At 41.3% G+C, this 23,656-nt stretch overlaps 1 protein-coding gene across 4 annotated transcripts in view; it reads right to left on the bottom strand.

Moving 5' to 3' along the window:
• Positions 1–23,656, bottom strand: part of atrnl1b (attractin-like 1b) — a 50,488-nt gene that overhangs the window by 10,868 nt on the left and 15,964 nt on the right. Inside the window, exons 8-23 of one of the 4 annotated variants that reach the window (XM_053864592.1) lie at positions 23,262–23,523; positions 22,841–23,024; positions 22,617–22,771; positions 22,363–22,447; positions 21,424–21,638; positions 17,863–17,981; positions 15,883–16,015; positions 13,633–13,820; positions 12,309–12,522; positions 9,274–9,465; positions 8,034–8,258; positions 6,978–7,115; positions 5,696–5,789; positions 3,587–3,639; positions 2,216–2,310; positions 920–998 (exon numbers count right to left, since the gene is read on the bottom strand). In XM_053864592.1, the coding sequence (XP_053720567.1) occupies positions 920–998; positions 2,216–2,310; positions 3,587–3,639; positions 5,696–5,789; positions 6,978–7,115; positions 8,034–8,258; positions 9,274–9,465; positions 12,309–12,522; positions 13,633–13,820; positions 15,883–16,015; positions 17,863–17,981; positions 21,424–21,638; positions 22,363–22,447; positions 22,617–22,771; positions 22,841–23,024; positions 23,262–23,523 (2,431 nt within the window). Of the gene's footprint in view, positions 1–919; positions 999–2,215; positions 2,311–3,586; positions 3,640–5,695; positions 5,790–6,977; positions 7,116–8,033; positions 8,259–9,273; positions 9,484–12,308; positions 12,523–13,632; positions 13,821–15,882; positions 16,016–17,862; positions 17,982–21,423; positions 21,639–22,362; positions 22,448–22,616; positions 22,772–22,840; positions 23,025–23,261; positions 23,524–23,656 lie in introns of those variants that run through there. The other 3 variants (XR_008414507.1, XR_008414508.1, XM_053864593.1) reach the window with 3 other exon arrangements.

Genomic DNA, 23,656 nt, shown 5'->3' with positions numbered 1-23,656 from the left:
AAACGGTGAGGCACACAGCTGCTGATCAGTTTGACGACATGAGGGACTCTCCTCATGCACAGACGCATGACATGATCAATGAAATCAAAGGTTTTCTGATTTGTGTATCGCTCTCTAAGCATCTCTTTTTAAAATAGAATATTCATTGATCTCACATCCTCTTCAACAAAAATTATAAATGAACAAAACTTGAAAACACATTCTCTCACTTGAAAAGAGAAATGAGTACTTAAAAAAATACTGTGAGACACCGTGAAACTGATACAGTTTTTCATCTGTCATGTATAAATGGTTGTCATCAAGGTCAAGACTTGTGCAGTAACCCAGCTGGATGGCCATAATGTAGGCACATAGTGTGAAATATACTAGAAAGAAACCCAAGTGTTTATCTATAGAATGTGAGCATTAGCATCACGACTATTTGTGCTCAAGAGTCATTTTTAATGTAATTGAAATAAATAAAATAAACTGTTACTTGATGGCTGGTTTACTGTGTAGTTCTTTATTTATTACATTTTCACTTCATGGCACTTAGTCCAACTTTGTGTGTGAAAAGTGTTCTGCAAGAAAAGTGTCCAAAAATGACTGAAAGAATGACAATTAATAAAATGTCGTCATGCCAAAATGCCTAACATGGATGTCCACACGTAGCTGAGAGCTATATATATTATATATATATATATATATATATATATATATATATATATATATATATATATATATATATGGGATAATAAGGATTTGACTGATTTTGTGAATATTTGTGCCATGCCAACAGTCAATGCATACTGTACGTAAGATCAAATTTTTCAAAGAACACTGTCAAAATACACAGCATCAACAGGCAAACATGCCACTGCCCCACTATATATATACAGTATATATAAAGTATATATGAGAGTAAATAAAAGACATGTACCTGTTGATCCCACTGACCAGGTAATGTTGAGGTTGAAATTATTGGATGCGTTGATAGACATGTCCAAGTTCTTGTTGGCCTTGTAATGAAAAACAGACAGAAAAAAAATAAATAACAGAAAACAAAAACATGACATTACCTTGGAAAAGGCGACCGGAGGAAAACAGAGAACAAAGTGAACAATAATCAAAAAATAAAAAATAAAACACATGCCACCATCAGAAACATGTTAAATTCATGACCGTAATATTCAGACTACTGAGGGCACCTCAATATAAGCCACCTGTGTTTTCACGCATGTGAATTCCCAGCACTTTCCACCACTGCTTCAGCGTTCCTGGAGGTTCACGTTGCAGTTGTGACCCTCTGTGGAGGCAGAGCTTGAGGCGCTTTGATGTCAGTAAAGCACATGTGATTTCTGATGTGACGAGACTCAATAGCTTGGCGCCATGAAGCCCATTTGCCCATAAAAATACATAGCTGCAGGATTTGGAGCAGTGGAAAAAAGTAGTGGCTTATAGTCCGGAAATTACAATAATCAATTTGAGAGACATCAGTGTTTGTCCCATGTTTATAGAGTACTTCCTTTTTGATTTTTTTACATCATCACTATCATTCTTGTCTTATCAGACATTACAATCAAGAATGACAAAAAAGGTTATGAACATTTTACAACACATTTATTTCAGTTTCTCAACCTGAAGCATGATATACAGGGTAGTTGTTTTCACAGTCAAAGGAGTCAAATGATTCATCATCATAGGGTTTATAACAGGGGTGGGCAATCCGGTCCTCAAAGGGCCAGGGTGGTGAAGGTTTTTGTTGCAACAAAACAAGCTCACACAGCTTGACCAATGAGGTGCTGCTGAAAAAAAACAGCACTTGACTGACAATCAAGTCATTATACCCCTAAGACACCTGATTGGTGAAAAAGTGTCCTCTTGATTGGTTGGAACAAAAACCTGCACCCACTGCAGCCCTGTGGAACAGTCTACCCAGACCTGGTTTATAACAATATATGAACATTCAAGATGTTTAATATTGCTAAATCAACAACATTCATTTCTGCCACTTCCGTCCTGCATGTATAACTGTCAGTTTTGCATTCACCCTTCCAATGTAGTGGTCCAACCAACTACACACATGCGTGCTTGCCGTTGATGGACAGCTGAAGCCAGCCAATGGCAGACAACTTCCTCCAGCCTAACGTATTCTAGTGTTTATATATTATGTATCATCAGATTTAAAAAATATGTTCCGTCAACGCCTTCAGTCAGACAGTCAATTCTTTCTTACCTGCTCTGGTGAGGCCATAAAATTGATTGCAGTGTAGTGGTTATCATCCTCTTGGATGAGACTGAAGGTGAACTGGTAGTCAATCAGCAAATTGTCTGGTTACGTTTTGGAGAGAAATGAGAGAATTCCAATTTTTAAGTGGAGTCACAAAGTTGTGGTCAATCTCAAACACAGGGCTAATTCAAGGAGAGATGCATCTGATTTCACAAAATTAATGTGCCAAAAATAAAGAAAGGGAACACTTTAACAACACAGTGTAACAGATGGAAATTGTAGGCAATTGGCAAGACACACCAAATAAAGGAGTGGTTCTGCAGGTGGTGACCACAGACCACTTCTCAGTTCCAATGCTTTCTGGCTGATGTTGGCTGTGTCAGTTTTGAATGCTGCAGGTGCTTTCACTCTCGTGGTAGCATGAGGTAGAGTCTACAACCCACACAAGTGGCTCAGGTAAAGTAGTGTGAGCTGTGGAAGGTTTGCTGTGTCCGTCAGTGTAGTGTCCAGAGACAGGCCAATACATCAGGAGATGTGGGAGGCCAACAAGACAGCAGCAGCAGGACCACTGTCTCCTTCTTTGTGGAAGGAGGAACAGGAGGAGCACTGCCAGAGCCCTGCAAAATCAGCTCCAGCAGGCCACAAATGTGCACGTGTCTGCTCTAACAGTCAGAAACAGACTCCATGAGGCTGGTATGAGGGACCGACGTCCACAGGTGGGGGTTGTGCTTTCAGCCCAACACCATGCAAGACGTTTGGTGTTTGCTGGACAACATCAAGAAGCAGGTTCACACTAAGCACATGTGACGTGACAGAGACTGGAGAACGTTCTGCTGAACGTCCTCCAGCGTGACCGGTTTGGCAGTGGATCAGTAATGATGTGGGGTGGCATTTCTTTGGCGCATGTGCTCGCCAGAGGTAGCCTGACTACCATGAGGTACCGCGATGAGATCCTCAGACCCCATGTGAGACCATATGCTGATGCGGTTGGCCATGGGTTCCTCCTAATGGAAGACAATGCTAGACCTCGTGTGGCTGGAACGTGTCAGCAGTTCCTGCAACACGTAGGCATTGATTTTATGGACTGGCCTGCCCATTCCCCAGACCTGAATCCGACTGAGCACATCTGGGACAACATATCTCGCTCCATCCACCAACGCCAAGTTACATCAAAGTTGGTTCAACCTGTAGTGAGTGCCTCTGTGCTGTCCTTCAGTCCTGCCCACTGTAGCCATTGGTAGGATTTGTTCATGTCATGCCATGCCAGAATTATTTTTTTTGTGGTCAGTAAAAATGTGGCTTTCACAGTATAACCTGAAGTAAGAGAAGAACTTTTTTTTTCCCTCCCACAATACTTCAGATAGAGGAATCACTTACAGTAACAGGTTCCCCTGAGTGGATTGCCAAGGTAACGGTTCTCTGAGTCACATCTGTAATGAGGAAAAACAAGAACAATATTAAGAACTAGCTAACACATCCATGATGATGCTGTCAGACTTTTTTTTACATAACACCTATTCCAGTCAGGTAATACAATCTTTTTCTTTAGCATTAGGTCATCTAATCTACGGTGGCCCGCAACAACATTCTGCAGCACACAAATATGTTGAGCTGCAGACAAAAACATCTCCATGATGAGGTCCGTAATGTTGACAGAAAAGCCATGTGATGCCTTATTTCTTGCAGAAAATGGTGAACTTTAATATTATTAGGTGGGAAAGGGATTCCTTCAGTTCTCACTCGGTGCCAACATTTCTTTTTCTGTTGTCTGATATAAATGTCCAGCAGGTAAGCCATTTCAATACGTATGGCTTGACTGGAGAGGCAAGTAAGCAATGCCCTATATCTTTTTACTCATGTCTAACCCCACTTGACTTCAATAGGCCTAAAGTAGTCTAGTCCCATGTGGGTGAACGGAGATAAATCAGGTGTCATACAAGTCAAGGGGAGGTCTGCCATTTTTTGGGTTAATGGTTAACTGTGCCATCACCTGCACAGAATGCAGTTATGAATGAGCTTTCTTACTGCCAGTTTTGACAACATTTGATTCCTTCCACAGCGCCCCTCCAAGTCACGGATCAGTTTCACACTTTGTCAGAGAGTAAGGACCTTTCATCCTGTTTTGATCTTTGAGGAAAGTGTCAGCACTTAAACTTCGAGATGCTTTGTCTGCTGGGTTGAGTGTCGTGTGAAGGTAATGTCACTGAGAATTGAACATCACATCTCAAATTTTACACACTACTTGCCACAAAGATCTGAAATAGTCTGATGTCATTGCAGATGTATTTCAGAAGTGCAGTCTCTCAAAAATACAAAGTCTTTGAACCTGAGTTCTAATTGCCTTTATAGCAGGGCATAATCTCTGGCAGTGTGGAGTGCGGCAACAAGCTCCAGTTTTCCTTTAGTCTCTGTTTGAGATGTCTGCGATGTCTGTTACGATCCAACCCTAGTGTGTCAGAACAGCGCACGGCCCATCATCTTTGCTCATGATCACATTTAGTGGTTCCAGAACCTTAGGAACATTGGTACTAATTAAGAGACAGGAATAAACTTATAAACTTGAGGGAGCTCCATAAACTGTACACTGTTCAAGCTTAAGTCCTGGTTCCTGGATGAAACTATACTGGAACCATTAAATCCACGAAATGGTTCCCAGAACTGGAAAGGGTCTTACAGTACGAAACCAGCTGAATGTAGTGTGTCATACACATGGTACAGGATGAAAATGTATAAATTGTGATCTGTGACATAACCAGAATGGCAAGATTTATTGTGTTTCTTTTTATTGTTATTTTTGCCCTCATCCCCGTCCTGAACAGAGAATTAAAGTAAAATTAAAAAGGAAACTGTGAAAAGGTACTTATTGCACAGACGGGTTTTGGCAGCATTACGGACTGGAAATAGGCAGTGCTCAAGTTTTATAGCAACTGTGGTTCACCGGCAGCTTGAGCAGTGTGAGGAGATTCCACAGCCATAGAACTCACCTGAACGCCTCTCCGTATATCCCCAATTTGGGAATATCCTCAACTACCAAATATTCATTCCTTTTGGTATCGTCTTCAAAGTGCACAGGCTCATTTGAATGTTATGCAAAGTTAATAGCACATCAACAGTGATCTAGTACACATTTCCCCTATCAAAATGAGATTCTATAAATGCAAAAGTTTCTGGGTTCATCGTGACGACAAACCAATAGAACTAACAGGAAAAACAAACCATCTAATCAATCAGCAAATAGGTCCAAGAAGTTTACAGTATTATCTATTAGGGCCTTGTGTTACTGTCCAGCGAAATGCCTTGTCTGCCGTAAAATGTTTTTGTCCGTTGCACCTCAGGGCCACGATAGTTCTCTGGTAATTTTCCACTCGGTATGTGTATGTTGGGAATATTTCCAAAAATGTGAAAAAATACAACAAAAACATCCTCCCATAATACTTATTTACATAAAGGCATATTGCAGTCATTTGTGCATGCGAATGTACTCACAGCTGGCACTGGTCACCCTTGATGCCCTTGGTGGTGCAAAAACACTTGCCTGTCAACACCTGGCAAACATTTGCATGTCCATTACACTTACAAGCTGTAAGACAACACACAGGGGAAGAAGATGAGAATTTTGCAACATACATAGTCTAAGGTATCAGATAAGTCAAGAAAAATAAAGTCAAGAAAGTATTATTATATTATATATTATAAATATAATATTATTCTAAAGTATTTGCAGATATATAATGTACTAGCAAAAGTAGCACTAACCGCTACAGTGTAGTAAGGCTTGGGGTATGAAGTTATGTCTGAGGCACCTTTGTCATAGGCAGGTTGGAAGATTTGCTTTAAGAAAGCTAACTGAATATACAACTTTAAAAATATCATTAAACCTGCGGAAGCAAACACCAAGTTTGACCATTGAGTTGAGAATTGACAAGAAAACAAATGCGTAGAGGGGACCAAACCTGTTGATATAAGTACGTACATACATTGTCATTTAACCAGAGCTTAGTACTGTTCAGAGTTGCGGAGAGTGCTGTAGCCTATGCCGGCGGTCACTGGGCGAGAGGCAGGACTTCCCCCCTGGACCACCCTGGGCGCCACACACTCCTAGGGCAATTTTAGAGTGCTGAATGAACCTACTGAGCATGTCTCGTGTGTCATGTGGTAGGAAAACGGAGAACCCGGAGGAAACCCACATGCACAGAACATGAGAGAACATGCAAACTCCATGCAGAAAGGCGAGCGCTCCGTTTTTGATTTCTTCCTCGTCCCATGGTTTATGGCACACGGCTGGAGTCAATCATCTCATCATCGTCAGAGCTCATAAGCACCTGGAATCCAGCAATGTGTGTCAGGTCGATCTCATTCGTTCCTTGTGGTAAATTGGCTCTCCTTGTTTGTTCTCGCCATTTGCTCGCTCTGGTTACAGCTTGTTTGCTCCTTAATTTTGTTATTGCTGTTCATTGTGTTTTGTCTCTTTGTTTACAGGTTTAAGTTCTTTGATGTCCCGGTTTGGTGACCCTTTCTGTTCGACTCTTACTCTCGTCTCCAGGTTTTGGTGATGCTTTTGGTTTCGACGCTTTCTGTGCTGGTTTTATTGTTGTGTATCATTAAATATTGAACATTCCCCGCATCTTGCCTCCTGTAAAGTTCCTCATCACGGCACTTGGGTCCCGCTCCTTGATCATAACAGCGCAAGTCCATTTTCGTAACGTCAACATATATTACGCCATGGGAGTGAGGGTGTGTTGCTGCTAACAACAAGTGTCACACTCACCTTGACATTTGCCTCCATTGGTTGGGTCTCCGTGGTAGCCAGGCATACAGCTCTGGCAGTGAGGACCAGTGGTTAGGTTATGACACTGTTCACAAACGCTGCCATTCACACAGGTGCTGTGACCATTACACTGGCATGCTGTAGAGATGACATGTCCATAAACACTTTTTGTATTTTCATCAAAAGCATAAATCTTTAAAGAATTTCCATACTATAATACTATAAAAAACAAATCCATCTGTGAAGACAAAACTGAGAACACTAAGGACCAGAACACATTTATAATTAATTAAAAAAGTCATTGTTCAACTAATATGAGCCATTTTCTCCTTTCAATTAGAATAAGGAAAAGAACCATTGGCTTGAAACATTGTACACATATATATATATATATATATATATGTCCTTCGTCTCGTGTGATGTGCTCCTCTCCCTTTTATGTTTTTTTCCATTGGCATTTGTGAAGATTTCATTAATACTTTGACCGAATCAGAATTTGTTGAGGGTCCGTAACTGACGGTGGGTTGTAGCATTAGCGTTGCCTGTGAGAGCGTGTCTGCGATAAGGGTTCTCTGACAGCGGACGCACTCTCACAGTGAATGAGACTGCGTCCATGTCTCACGGATTAGGACACCGCCACCAGTAACGGAAAGGATATCCAACTATTTTCCACACAGTGATTCGCCAACGGACCTCCACAACGGTCATAGGCTGATGTCTGCTGCTACCCGGAGAGAGCACACAACGTCACGGTCTCGTCGTATTCATGAATGCAGGTCCAATGCACCGAATGTGCTGCTTATTCAACAATTCTGATCGCTGGTATTGTTTTTAGCAGTATTGTGTATTGTGTACGCTAAGTTATTGCCCAAACCTAACATCTATTATACTGTGAAATACATGATCAATTGAAATGATATTGGAAATCAAACTAATAGCAAGGATGTGTAAAGTCAGCTGGCAGAGATCAATTTCATAAGTGCAGTAACTGAACACAGCACATCATTGAAGACATGTCAGTTGATGAGCAGTATGCACAGAAAGCGACTCTCTTACCGGGGCACTCAATGAAGGCCCACTCATTGCCCTTGTCTTTGGGGCAGATGCTGGGCTCCAGGACCATGCTTAGGTACTTGTCCAGCTTGCCCACTCTCTTCATAGGACCTCGGAAAGAACCTTCAACGCAAAGGCCCTTTCCTGTGCTGCTGGGATCAGCACACCATCCACAATCTGGTTGCTCCAAACACTGGAAACAAGTCTTGAGACCAGAACAGTTCTGGGCTGCAGAAACAGATGCAGCAGTCAACAATACCGAAGGATTAAAATAGCAATTTAACCAAAGGATATAGGCCTGTTTGATGCTGTACTTATTTGAGACATGTTCTGCTGAAATTTACTCAGGTCCTCACACTTAAACATTTCGACTGGGTCAACATGTTATTAAATAGAAAGCTAAATGTGCAAACTTGCAACATATACGGCTGACTGCAATGTCACTCTGGGACGCCAAAATCCACTTGACAATGGTCAATATTTGACAATATTTGAGAGAAAATGTGCTGGACATTCACTCTTTTGAATCTGACAGCTTTTATTAATGTTTAAATTCTGCACTGCCAGGCACGTTTAATCTATTCAATTGGCTCCCACGGTTCCGGACGAAGTGCCACTCCTTGTCCTAACTGCAGCTTCACTCGATCCACCTCTGAAGAGCCAATGAAGGTAGTTATCAACAGCCGCATTTGTGTGCCCCTGTGGATGTCGTCTTTCTTCTCACACATCTGACATTTGTGTTCATGCAGCTTTATTATTAAATACATTATTTATTAGCCCAACAACTTCATGTAGTTGCTCTCGGTCCACCATCTTGTATTTTAGACGTCATTCACATGAACCAACAGGGAACTTTAGTCCTACTTCCGTTTCAATCAAACTTTCTTCTGTTTCAAACTCTCACACGTACAACTATTCTCATTCAAATTATCTACCACACTGTCTTACATTCACTGTCATTCAGATATTTTTTTATTTTAAAACAGAAATGATATTGCATGTGTAGACAGTATACTAATGTGTGTGGCTGTTTGATAGTACATGTAAGTGCATTAAATTATGAGTATGAAATGACAATGTTCAAAATTTCTCACTAAGTAAGTGAAATAGGAGCATGAGCCCACACTGATGCTATGAGTGACTGTTATTTTGAGATAACTGTTATCTCGAGATAATCTTAGGCAACAAAATAAGTGAGGACATGCATGTTTTTCTTGTAAAGGTTTTGGTAAAAAGCTCTTACCAACGCAATCTCCTGTCTGCCACTCTAAGCATTGGCCGTAGGGAAACGAGACAATGTAAGCAGTTGAGTCAACACACCGCTGCACACTGCTGCACCACATGCACTCCATGGCTTGACTAGTACAGTTTGTACAGGTGGTGTGAAGTGCACAGGGCTTCTTGCAGGGCGGACGAGTGGCTTGATTGGGGTTTCCTGGGAAGACAAGTCAATCTGAGAAAAACAATAATTGAAATAAAACATATTCATACCTTTAAAGTCAATTTCGTGCATGTGTCCCATGTTTAATGCAGAAAACAAGAAAGGATGCCGGTCAAACCTCAACTACACTGCAACCCACAATATTATATACTGCCTGGCAAAAAAAAAAAAAAGTCACCAAAAAAAAAAAAAAAAAAAAAAGGGTCATACACGCTAATATTTCGTTGGACCGCCAATGTTTCGATACGCTTATGCAATGTCACAAGATTTATTTCCATCCAGTGTTGCATTAATTTTTCACCAAGATCTTGCATTGATGATGGTAGAGTCTGACCGCTGCGCAAAGCCTTCTCCAGCACATCCCAAATATTCTCAATGGGGTTAAGGTCTGGACTCTGTGGCGGCCAATCCATGTGTGAAAATGATGCTCCCTGAACCAGTCTTTCACAATTTGAGCCCGATGTCATCTTGGAATATGCCCGTGCCATCAGGGAAGAAAAAATCCATTGATGGAATAACCTGGTCATTCAGTATATTCAGGTAGTCAGCTCACAACACTGAGCTATCACTCATTAATATAAATTTAAACACAAATGGGTTCATTGGCTGTTGATTGCAGCAATGTAGGACTGTTATTGTTTTTTTCATCTGCCAGCACTAAAGTAGCTCTTCGGTGAAGTCACCAGCACCGCTCTATCGATGTAAACACCATGTAGAGTCAACATGTCCACCTCTCACTTGCGCCGCTGAAATAATTTCATTTAAGCGCTCAGAAGTCTGGCTCACACTCTGTTTGTGTATTGTGTATTTGTACATTATGTATATGTCGTCCACCCCCAAACACACAGACAAGCCCGGAAAATGTTGCAACTTCGAATGAAGCTGATGCTCTTCTAACCGACCGCACACCTTCACGGCAGATTGGAGAGTTCCTGTTTGCACTGCAAACTAACAGCGCTAACGGCTAACAGGACGTTTCACTGCAAAACTGAGGGCATCAAATGGTAGCTTACTGTCGCTCTGATGTGGTGATTCTGACTCTTAAGTTAAACCGGTTGATTGGTCGGCATGTTCGCTGTGTACTACATACAATATAACAGTTTGAAATGACTCCTCATTATCTGTCAGCTTTGCCCGTCCTTCTTTAGACAGTAAACTTGAAAGACTAAAGAGATCCCAACAGCATCCCTCATCATGGAGCTGTATTACTCAGCGATTTGACTCCACATCATGTAAACCAGGAGAACATGACCCAATTGGAATTGGGGCTTAATCAAGCCACTATCACGTTACGCTCTGCATGGAACCGTGCTCTGTGAAGCATGGCGTACTGCTCTGTATATGTGTGTTCTCCAGGTTATGCCTAGCAATGTAACCCCTCATTTGTTGTGTTAATTATGCTTGCACACCGTTTGTGTTGTCCAGCACTGTACTTCTGGGCATTCAGTAAAACCCAAAATGACACCAAACACGTGCCTTTAGCCAAGACGGAGCTGGTAGGATCTCCTTTCCTGCCATACTTGTTTTGGTATTTTCTGTGCGTGTATCCAGAACGAGCTGTGCCTAATGTCAGAACATCATGAGGAATTACAAAATGGCAGACGGTGGAAGATTCTTTCGTTTTTAAAATAATATTTTTGGGACATTTTAAATGGATTCTAAATTGTAGAAAATGAGAATCACAACTATCATAGGAATCAATTTTTGGCACACCCCTAGTGGCGATGTCCACTAACAATTATATTGTGTTTCCAAAAATGTTATGGAAATATAGCCAGCCAAATGAGTTAGCTCTGACATTAGCGGGTAATGTGGCGATTATCAAACAGAAAATTATAGTCGATTTAATTTAATTAGCAGTGTTGATGTATTGTCTGGTTTGCACAAGTGTAACATCTTCTATCACGTGTAATTGCAGCTGCTGAGGCAATTCTACAATACAAAAGAAGATGGACTACACGAAAATGCTACTGAGAGATGCAACAAGTGTCACCATGTCAAACATCCCCTAGATCTGTGGCGCCCATTACATTGACCATGATCTCATGGTTGATCTGCAACGTAGAGTTGGGACTGGGAGACACGAGACCAGAATGAGACCAGAAACCTGTCTGCTTCAATGCTTTTAAAATAACTAAAAACCTCACCTTCTAGTTGATGTTGCACTCATGCATATGTGAACGTCAGCATGTGAGGTTCAAGTCAACAGTGACTTGAACCGCAACAGTTCCCATGCTGCTGTGCAGCCCAGTCAACCAATCACAGTGGCTGATTAGTGAAACAGAGAATTTATGGGCAAACAAGGTTTATGTCGCCAAGATGGAGCCTCATTGAGCAATGAAATTACAGTCATTTTATTTAAAAAAAACAGTCGCCCAAGAGTTTATAACACTGGCCAACTCACCAGTGTCCCCGCAGTTGAGTTGGTCTGTGTAGAGCGGGTGCTGGAGAACAAGCACCCTAGCGTTTGAAGATTAACAAACTGAAAAACCTCAGAGAAACCACTAACAACTAAACAATTGAGGATCCTGAAGAATCCTGAAGCTTTCCTCCACGCATGACCTGACTGTCATGAGTCAAAAAGTAAATACATTCATATTCCTTTTTCTTCTGAAAATGAACAGCAACATTCGATTTAAGTCACAAAGGCAGGGCGATTATTTGTGAGCACAACACAAGAAATATGACAAGTGTGTCTAGAAAGGTGGAGAAAATTCTTAGTCTAGGCTGCATGTTTTCTCAATGCAAGCAGAGAAAGACTAAGTTTGAGTTAATTCCAAGCTTCTCTTACAAACCAAGGCAGTATATAAGGAGTTTAACATGTTGGTTTCACTTACCGGTAGCCTTTTCACAAATCAGGCCCTGGGCTGTGGCTGTGCAAGGATTGGCTCTGAGACCTGTCACTTGAGGCTCCTCCAGGTACGCACAGAAACCAGAGTCACTGGGCTCTCCAGGCAGCCACCGCAAACTGTTGTTGGTGAACGGTGACATGTCCTCCCAGCCCCAGTATGACACATTGATCTTCCGTAGACCCACCCATGGAGACAGAATCTAAGGTAAAAAAAAACAAACATTTAATGGGTCATTCATTCTACACAATTTAGTCCATGTATCCTCAAATTTAGTAATGAAGAACAATGGCATAAAAAACAAAAAAGTAAAAAAAACATTGATCCTTTTTTGGCCTTATGTAATAGCAAACTATATGTTGTGGCCTTAACCATTCCATCTAACATTAAGTAACAGGACTTGTGATATCATCGCCCTGTGCTTAATCTATAAGTATTTCTGGTCCCAAACAATGTTGTTATAGTTAAGGAAAAAACAAAAAAAACTAAAACTAGAAACAAAAACTATAATTGTAAATCATTTCTGTTAACTGAAATAAAAAAAAACATTCTATTACATTTGGGAAGCAAAATAATGAATCAGGCATCCTTTGCGCCATTATTTGGCCTTGATCTGAACTTACTGCACCCCTGAAGCCAAATGTTCATTGATTTTTTTACTCAGCCAAATCTTCATTTATTTTTTACTTGCCAATTTATTCAGTACATCCCACAAAGCTTTCTTTACGTAGCACTTTTCAGAACGCTGTTCACAAAATGCTTTACAAGCAGACCAGCAAAAAAATAGCTTGGACTTGCTCGACCATAAGGGTCGACAGCTAAACTCTCAGTTAAGAAGAGCTAAGAAAAAGTTTGGATGAATTTACATAAATGCAAGCCAATAAAAGTGAGCTTTAAGCAGACTTTTACAGGAGGAGGGGAGCATGTTGTGTTTCGGACCTCCTCTATAACGATTATTGGAAAAAAGTTTTTGATATAGAATCAGATTAGTAGAATCAGAAAAATTTCAATTTCATTCATTGAAAATTCAATTGAAATACAGTGGTGTGACCTTAAACACAGCGGATTTAAAACTACCAACACTGGAGCAATAACTATTTTTCCCTTTAACAAATCAAACGATCGTCAAGATCCAAAACTTTGCGGTGTTGACATACTCAACTGAGAGATAATCAACATTGGAGTTTGGCTGACGTCCCTAAACCAGCTGTCACAAGACAGACAAAAGCACAACACATCCAAATACTTCCTTTTAGGCGGACTGGTGTTCCGGTTCCAGCATTGGCAGACATTAATATACAGGTATGGTTACCTTGCCTTGTTGCTGGAGCTTCTTTAACTCTTCAAGTACAAAGTCCACTTGGCTGGAGGTGGTAAGGGAGGCAATATTCCCATTCAAGTTTTTGCAATAGTGTTGAGCGTTGTCATAACTCTCTCTGCTAGAGTTGATCCTTAGACAAGCATCCCCCACTTGACTCCAGCCCTCACTGCACTGCTGGGCTGGAAGACAAAAACATGTCAGGTTGAAGTCACTGACTTATGAAAACATGCACAATACAATGAGTTGTCGCTTCCACAATGACTTGGCTCGAATATAAATATACGTATATGTCATTCACTTATATTAACCAGATCCTCACAGTGGAGTTTAAACCACCTAGTCAGAATCACAATGTATTTCATGGTAGTACAGGAAAACAAAATTCTATTTTGTTTTCTTTTTGTGTACATGAAATCTTCCAAATCTAATTTAATTCTGTATTGGTTAATGTAGGTGTTGGTAGCACTTTCAGATGTAGATTCAATACATAGAGGTCGCAACACAAATCAAGCATAAGTTTTTGTGTCAGGTATGTCGTATTAGTTTTATCTGATTGGAGAAACACTTTACACACAAGTTTAGATTTTTGAAGGTCATTTATCGACATGTTTACTTTTACACCTTAATCTGGTCTAAACTAATCTGGCGTGTGCTTTTCACTAGCGTTGCACCATCACATCATTCAACTCAGAAATTTGCTTCAACAAATCTTATAGACACACTCGTGGGTCATCCTCTTGTATAGAGATGTCCCGATGCCGATACCGTTATTGTTACTTGCTCCTATACTGGCCTATATTGTTGTACTAGTCAAGTACTCACTCTTGACAGCATCTGACATTTACTACTGTGTTCCCTCAGTATATTCCATGGACTCAGTGAATCCCCAGTTTTTACAGGAATGTGAACTCTCTTGCAAATAAGGGTGGTCACCGGCTCTCATGCCACACTCTCATACTCCCTTTCTCATATGATAAATATACTCCCTGGTGCACGTCACTGTGGCAGACCTTGCTCCACTTGTAATTAGCAACAGTACAGCACCAAGTGTCCTTCTGATTAAATCAGCCCTTGAAAAGTGACATGAACCAAATATGACCCTGTTTGCATTTCGATGTAAAAGATTGCAAATGTCATTTCACTGTAAATGAGATTTGCAATCATCACCTACCCCGATGAGACTGCAAATGCACCACCTCTGATCAGCTGATTTATTAACCAATCCAGCAACAATGTGAGAGAAACGACTCGGATACGAACATTTTTAATTCAAGAAAATGCTCAATAAGTTAGTTTTCCATCCGATGACATTAGTAGTTACAGAGACTCTTATTTTTATCATCACCAACCGCACTAACCCGGGATGCTGCTACTTCCTTCCATTATGGTGCTTCAACTTTCGCATGTGGTCCTGGAACATAACCCAGGACCCCCCCCCCGAACAAGGGGACACTGTATACGTAAAGCTATAGACAGTACCAGGAAGATATCATACATCCGCATATACGTAGACTGCCCAGGCTAAACTTGAAATGTTCAAAGTGCAACCTGTAGCAGTGGTATCATGTTTGTTCAGGGAACGTGCAGAAAAAAAGCACAATTTACTTATGATTATACAGTACTCATATAAGTACTCGGTATCTGTAAGTACTCACTTGACAGTTGTCGTACTATCGGGATATCCCTTCTCTTGTAGTGTCCAAAATAAGAGATGGGACAATCGAACAATAAAAATCTCAGCACAACATTATTATTGCCTTTGTCATCTGGAGGTAGATGGAGGAAACAGTGTCCATATCATTTCAATTAATAAATGAAGCTGCATGCATTCCTGCCAGATGTGAATTACGACCAGAAAGCAATACCAAAACTACCAAAAGGAAGAACTGCGGATTTCCATTAACAAGCAAAAAAGCCTACTCTCCTGACCTTGCCCCAGTGACACATCTTTCCCAGGCTGAAAAAAAAAACACCTTTGGGCTGTTGGCGCTGCGGAGGGTTGATTAGGAGACCAAGATGATAAGTGTGCGGACCAGGAATTAGGAAAAAGGTGGAACAAGTGAGTGCAGTTGGAAGGAGACTATGTTGAAAAGTGAAAAAGCGTAAATCCAAATGTACTCTTTCTGTGTCATTCTCAAAACGTTATATTCCCTTATTTACGCAATGAACGCACATTTAATACATCATTTTTCTATAATGCAATAATGGAGATGAGCCTTCATGTATTATGCGTTTTCTTACCAGGAAGAGCATGGCACTCGGACTGGTTCTGATCCCACTGGCAGTTCAGGTTCAACAAGCAGCTCTTGCAGTTAGCTAATTTGCTGCACACCAGCTCGTTATGTGCAGGACACTCAGAGAAGTTGCTGACACTCTGCGGAAGGCAAAAAGGAGTTTATTTTTGCAACAAACTTGAAAAACAGCCAACCAAGGGAAAATGATGATCTACAAAGGAGATCTGCTAATATCTTCATCAGAATACTGCCAAGGGCAAAAAAACTAAAATCAGATCAGATCATTGCAATTGCCCTACTGCTACACTGGTCCTAACATATTAGCTGAGATGTGCCGGGACCAGAGGAAGAGAGCAGTGTCCCTCACTCACCCTTTTGTTCAAGAACCATCCAATGTAAATCCACAGCCAATAATTTTATATTTTCATGTTTTAGTGTTGTGTTTATCTGGTGAACATCTCAAAAACAAAATCATTGCTCTCTCGCTTTAATTTTGACCAAGACATGTCTGGAACACAATTTTTAGATTTAGTTGCAGATAACCACTAAACCAGAAAAGGGATACTATCAAATAACACAAATAAAGACCAAAATGAAAAAAAAACCTCACACAGTCACTGATGTCTAAACCACCAGGGACAAAAGTGAGTACAAGCCTTCATGAAAATATCCAAATTATCCAATTAACCATTTATCCTCCCCAGCGTCATGTGACTTAATAGTGTTGCAAGGTCTCAGGTCTGAATGGGAAGGAGATGATTACATTTGGTGCTATTGGTCTCACACGCTTTCATACTGGTCAAAGTTCTATAGAGAAAGAAAAAGAAAATCCTCCACAATAAGATGACAGAGACACGCTGAAACTGAGCAGCAGCACAGTGGCCAAGACCATAGCTGCTTAAGAGGACTCACCCTAATTGACCAAAAAAATTGAGTGCACATTCTCAGCATCATATTTAGAGGTTGCATTTGGAAAATAAACATACGAGTGCTGCCAGCATTGGAGCAGAGGTTGAAGGGGTGGGAGGGACAGTCTGCTCAGACCATATGCAGCACATCACATGAAATTGGTCTGGCTGTTGTCCCAGAAGGACAACAGGCGCTTCTAAAGAGTGGGTACAAGATAAGAACAAGATCACTGGCCATCCCTTTTTCCTAGGGATCCTTCCGATCGATCGATCGGTCGGTCACCAGTCAAGATTAGCCAAACGTCATCGGTGAATACTGATCACTCACCGATCACTACCAGTCATTTCCGATCACAACAAGCGATCACGTGTGACAGCCGGCACCCTACTCGCTGCTCACTCTGCAGCAGCATGTTTGATTCGGAGGTTCTTTCAATCTGTCATTTACAATTGCCATCCTGCAGCACAATCATGGGAAAATGCTTTGCAGAGAAGCGCGTTAAAATGAAATACGCCAATTAAAGCGCCAGCACGACGCGGAGCACGGAGAGTTTTCCAGTGAGGCCGCTGGTTCCTCAGCAGCAAGCTGTTGGTGCAGCTGACGCTTAGCAACACCCACCTGTCCGAATGTGACATTCAGAACGCTAAGAAATAATCATTCATTTCACTGAGCTGGATGAGCAATCTTTCTTAGGTGTCTTTTACACATAGACGGATATAGCCACCTGAACCTGAAACATTTGAAAACGCCCGTCGAGGAAAGTCTGATAAATGCAGTATTCTCAGTGCTTTGTGTCAATCGAGCTTCTTTTGACTTCATGGACAGGATTTCGAGGCGCAGCTCCAGTGGGTTAGAGTTTGCTGTTTGGTGTGGGGTCATGTCAGACCTCTACGCATTATCATCACATATTCTTGAGTAAAAACTCAAGAATATGTGAGTAAAAAGAAAATATGAGAGTAGAAATTATGCGGAATTTCTGAATGAACTTGAAGTCAAGGATAAAAATCGCATATTAGATTACAGTCAAGATACATTAGAAATGCTAAATGTTGAAGTAATCACAGAGTTTCCTACTTACAGCAGTGCAGTTGCTTGAGGCAGAGATGCACTTCTTGTCATCACACCACTGGCAACCATTGGTGTTGGCACTACAGCTGGCACAGTCAGAGAACCTGAAGCACCGCTCATCAACTGTTGCTGGAGGACATTCATGACAAATGAAAAATGTGATTATTTCAAGTTAGACATGACACAGTACTACAATAGTAGTGGTAGAAGTCAGTCAGTTACTTTGTAGTTACCTATTGACATGAGTCAGGAATGTGAGGAAGAGAAGGTGCACATAAACAAATCATTGGTATTAGCAAAGCATTTGCAGAGACAAAAGGGAAAGAAGTTGAGACTATATGATAAACCATAAATTAAAAAAAAAATCTAAACTCATTTAACATGAAGATAAATCTTAAAAACGAAATGAGTAAGCCACATTTGTCAGAAATACTTCGGTTCTAAGAACCAATTCGCAGACTCGATCGTTCCACTATGTTTGCACACACACCATGAACTGATAAATAGATCCCCATATGGAGATGGGCCTTTCCAATCATTCCTACAGGGACCATCCTCACACCACTACCATGCGTGAAAGCTGAGAGCCTCTACCAACCATATGTTAACCCACATTGAGGCAAATGCACTGCAATAGTGGGAGAGAAAACATGGAAGTCACTGACAAAAGAAATGAAAAATGTAAACAACATGGGGGTTTTCAAAAAAATGTACCTGACATGTTAACTGCAAGGTTACCGTGGAGAAGATACTTCAGAGATCAGAAGTAACGGAAAGCTAGGAACACACAAATGACTATTAAAAAATACACAACTGACTATAAGACTAAACTGCTCTACAGAAAGAAACAAAACTGAAGACAGTAACTCCGGGTCACAGGCATGAAAGGTGAGAGGGTACCGTGAGAGCAATTGCAAATTGTGGACAGAGCGTGGCAGAAAAAAAATACATTTGCATAAGGGAATATGAATAAAAAAATTTATTTGAATTTAACATGTCTTTAGACAAAAGGACACCTCTTGGACTTTCACATCTTGTCCTCCAGCTGTACCAACAGCATTTCAAAAAGAGAGCAACAAGAGCCACATTCATCTACCATAACACTCACTCTGCAAAATAATGTCTGCATTAGTGTTAGTGTCACTTTAGTATCAACTGTAATCCACCTTTAGTGACACATATATATTACAAACTTAAATTGTGGCTCCCTCCCCTTACCTTTTCAATATGCATTGTCCCGCAGGAAGAAATGACGCCCGGGCTGTCAGTAAATCGAGCGCAGTCTACAGACGCAAGAAGCTCAGCATTCATGTTCTGAAATGTCTCAAAAGATGGGGTGGGAATCTTCCGACACCACGGAATATGATGATAATGATTCAGGGGCAATAATTAAATTCTAAACTGATTATCATTTTGTGATCTCTGGGTCATATGGTGGCCTAGTGGTTAGCACTCTCGCCTTGCAGGAAGACAGTTGCTGGTTCGATTCTTGGGCGAGCTGTCCAGGGTGTATTCCTGCCTCTCACCCACTGACCGCGGAGAGAGGCTCCAGCACTCCCCGCAACCCTGAACAGGACTAAGCACTGGTTAATTGCAGATGTATGTATGTATTTCTTCCTACGGTCACTGCAGCTAATAGTTATAGTCTAACTTCATTTCATCAGTGTAATAAAAAGCTAAGATGTCAAAATAAACAGCAATTGTCTGATAATCTTTGTTTATTAGAGAAGGCACAGCATGGCAGGAATGGTCACCTGTCCTCTGCTCCCGACATTAAACACAAAAGGGCTCGGTCTGTTAGACCAGTGTTTTTCAACCGCCAATGCAATCCCGGCCAAAGCACAGTTATGCTTGGTCCAAAGTCCTGTAAATAATCGTTTTTTTAATTTGTGAAAAAAAAAAGTAGCTACTGTACTACTACTAAAATGTATTTGTTTAAAAATGTCTCCAGAAAGGGTTGGGCAATAACAAACAACTGTTGAGATTTTTAAGTTTACGCAAGTTCATGCAAGTTTGTGGTCAGTGTTGGTCCAAAAGGAAAGAGGAAATGTAGCACTTTTGGCCAAAGAACAGATTATTGGCACTATGTTAGCAGAACTTTTCAAGTGATCAAAAGACTAAAGAGCTTATAGAAAGGGTTGCATGAAAAAATTGGAAATAAGTGGCAGATGATAAGAACTGCTCTTCACTTCACTGCTTTTCGATCCAGCATAATGTCAGAAGAAATATTGACTGAATTGTACTCAATGTAGCAATAATGAAGCCAAGTTATATCATGATACAAATGACATAATTTGTCATGTATCACATTGACAATGAGATACAGGAGATTCAACAAAATGTAATTTGTTCAAAAGCACACTGTTTTAATTAATATAAACACTCAAAACTGTTCCCAATGGTTACTCAATTCTAGAAAATGACTATTCAGCGAGGGTCCAAGGACCACGATTTGGCACAGTGTAAAATACAAGTAACACTACTATTCTCTCTGACTGTTTTGAGAGTGGGTAATCCGGAGAAGAGTGGATTGTTCAGGCGGGAAGCCAGTTGATTAAAAGCTAAGTATAACCAGAAGTACAACTCTACATGCAGACTTTGAACATCATTTTATTCTGAGGCGTCAACATGATGACCCAGCGGCCAGGACAGCAAGTGTCAGATAAAAGATCTCGATTAATACTAGATCCACTTGGGACACCCGATGGGGCGGAAGAGACTGAGGAGGAGAGGGAAAAGTGCCGGTGCGCTCGTTCGCCTTCGCCGAAGGGATCGTGCACTCTGCTTTCCGGGATAATCCTCTCCAATGTCTGATCGTTCAGCAATAAGATGGATGAACTGGTGTTGTTGAGAAGGAACATGGACTTTTCCTCCGCTTGTGTTTTGTGTTTCACGGACACGTGGTTGAGTGATCTCATCCCGGACACTGCGCTTCAACTGGAGGTATTCCAGCTTCACGCGCGGATGGGGTTCCGGAGCTCACCAGCCAAATGAAAGGTGTACGGGCGTGACAGTGATTTTTCAGGAACTGCTCTCCCTCTCTGGAATGTCTTATAGTGAACTGTAAGCCATTTACTCCCCGCGTGAGTTTGCTTCATTCATTCTGGCTGCCGTGTATGTCCCGCGAGTGCTCGCGGATCAGGTCCTGCATGTGGAGCGAACTTTCCCGTGCTCCCCTGTTAGTGTGCTTCGTGACTTCAACAAGGAGAATCTGAGCGAGGAGCTCCGCAGGTACAGGCAGGTGGTAAAATGTCCAAACAGAGAACAGAGCGTGCTGGATCACTGCTATTCATAAACAAACTCTAATACCGCCCTCCCTTGAGCTGCACTGGGACTCTCTGACCACTTGATCTCATCTGACCACATCTTGTTCCGTCATACAAGCAGAAGCAGAAGCTGGCAAAGCCTGTTGTGAGGAGCATGAAGAAGTTGTGAGGAGCTACAGACTTGTATGGAGACCACAGCCCGGGAGGAGTTCAGGGCTTTAAAGGTCATTTTCCAAAAATCTTGGCCACCACATTTTAGGGCAATCCCTAATTTTGTGCAATCACTGTGTTTGGTGTATTCTCACCAGGTCTTGGAAGACAGAATGGAGCAGGAGTGAAGCTCCCGTTTGTCCTAATAGGGTGCCAGGGAAGACAGCGGCCCCTATTCCAAATACAGCGGATCCCCGGCCCGGCAGTCACACATCTTTCTTGAGATGAAAAGGCTGGGCACATGGCGGGCCGGTATACCAGAACATCATTGAGCAGCATGCTAGAGAAGCCCCCAAACACATACATGGACCTGGTGATAAAAGCAAAACAGTGTGAGATTATAAAGGCGTTTTAAATACATATTCATCATTCAAGACTATCGCAGCCACTGTAAAACGTTGCCCCATTAAAGAAGATTTTGCGTGACCACCAGCGCTTAGTGTCGTAAAACCCTAATCTACCAGTCTCCTGTGTGAGGGTGAATAGCAATGAGGTTATGAATCTAATTAAAAACAATATCATATATATATATATATATATATATATAAATAATCGGTCGGAAGTCGGATGTTACTTGTGTATTAATATATATTTAATTAAATATGGAATATGACTCAATAAAATTACAGCCGTTTTGTTGACAATAAAGTGCTCAAAATGTGCCGTTTACATTCTATCAATTGTCCGCTGAGAGCGGCGTTTTCTCTGGAGCAGAGCCAGTCTATGGAGGCGGAGCTGTGGGTGCGCAGGAGAGTTGGCCAGTGTTAAACTCAAGTGTGAAAACAGCGTATTTGCACTCTTTAAATGTCAATGTAATTTCATTGGCCTGACGTGACGAAGCACAAGCACATGAACTGTTCGGGTTCAAGTCACCATAACTGAGTTTATTGCGTGATGGGACGTCACATACAGCATACTATCTTGAGGTATTTAGAGGTCCTATTTTAGACGACAGCAATAAGTTGTTGGACAAGTGATCCACTATCAAAACACCCATCTGTCCTACTGATATTAAAGGTGTAAGTGTTACTCACTCATTGCTGATGACAGCAGAGTGTCCGAATCGGTTAGCATCTCGATGCAGGTTGGGCTTTGGCAAGAGCCTCCATTCATCACAAGCTGTGAAAGAATGATCACTGTTAACATTTACTGTAGAAGCAGATATTTAATGATTCACGGTATTAAATAAAGACATTTAGAAAGAGCAAAACAAGATATTAACGCAATTAAGGCAGGAAGCCACTTTTATAAATTGTTAAACAGCAACATGTTTATATATGAGTCATACCAATATCGTAGGCGAGGAAATCAGCAGAGAAACACTTGGCTCCATTGCTAAGTGAAGTATCATTATGAGTGTTTCCACCAAAGACGAGTAGAGTCCCACTAAGCAGTACTGCTGAGTGTAGGTATCGGGGATAGCCACTCTCTTTCAGGATGTACCTGCATAATCGAAGATCGGTTAAGGGATTTGAGAGAGGAAAATAAACAGACAGTTGCTTCACCACGTACCATGTGCGTGTACTGACGTCATATCGGTATAGGTCATCAACCAAGCCATATTTGTTTGCAGGCAGTGCCTTGTAGCCTCCATGGACAAATACACTGCCACTTGCACTGTGGTATGTGCTACTGTGGCCATACCCTCCCTGAGGAACAGCACCTTTGGTTTCTGGCACTGTCCACATGTTTGTTTCTGTGGAAGAATTAATATGTCTGATCAGATCTACAGATTTCTTTTATAGTTTTTTCCCAAGAGTGTTACTACATTATTTAAGTTACAAAATGACCAAAGTTGTACATTAATGCAAATATAATTAACATATATGTAACACATCACTGCCAATTCATTTAATTTGTTGTGTTATCTGCCAGCGTCAATGTTTTCTAACAGCATGCAAGAGAAAAGTGTTATCTTTCAAACATCACTCACTCAGATGGTACTCCTGCACACTGCTGATATAACTGTAGATGGGGGAGTAGCCAAAAATCACCAGCATAACAGGGTTAACTGCATCCAACATGACACTGTGGGCTGAGTGGCCTTCCACTGCATAAATCTGAGCCTGAGCTTGTGGACCAAGAGTAGGGTTTCTTCTTTGCCATGTTCTGCTAGGAATGTTAAACATCCACAGCTCGTCTGTGACATTGCCAGCGCCGGACTCAAGTTTGCCTCCAAACATGTAGATGTCCTCCTGTTAAAAAGGAACATAAAGTAGTTTTGTACATGTTATTTAAAGTAGAGATGCCCCGATCCTGACTACAGTATGGGTACTAACTCCAATACTGCCCCATTCAGCTGTACTTGCTCATTACAATACCCAAGTC

The sequence above is a fragment of the Synchiropus splendidus genome, chromosome 5 (assembly GCF_027744825.2).
Source record: "Synchiropus splendidus isolate RoL2022-P1 chromosome 5, RoL_Sspl_1.0, whole genome shotgun sequence".
NCBI lineage: Eukaryota > Metazoa > Chordata > Actinopteri > Syngnathiformes > Callionymidae > Synchiropus > Synchiropus splendidus.
This window is presented reverse-complemented; position numbering and strand designations above follow the sequence as displayed.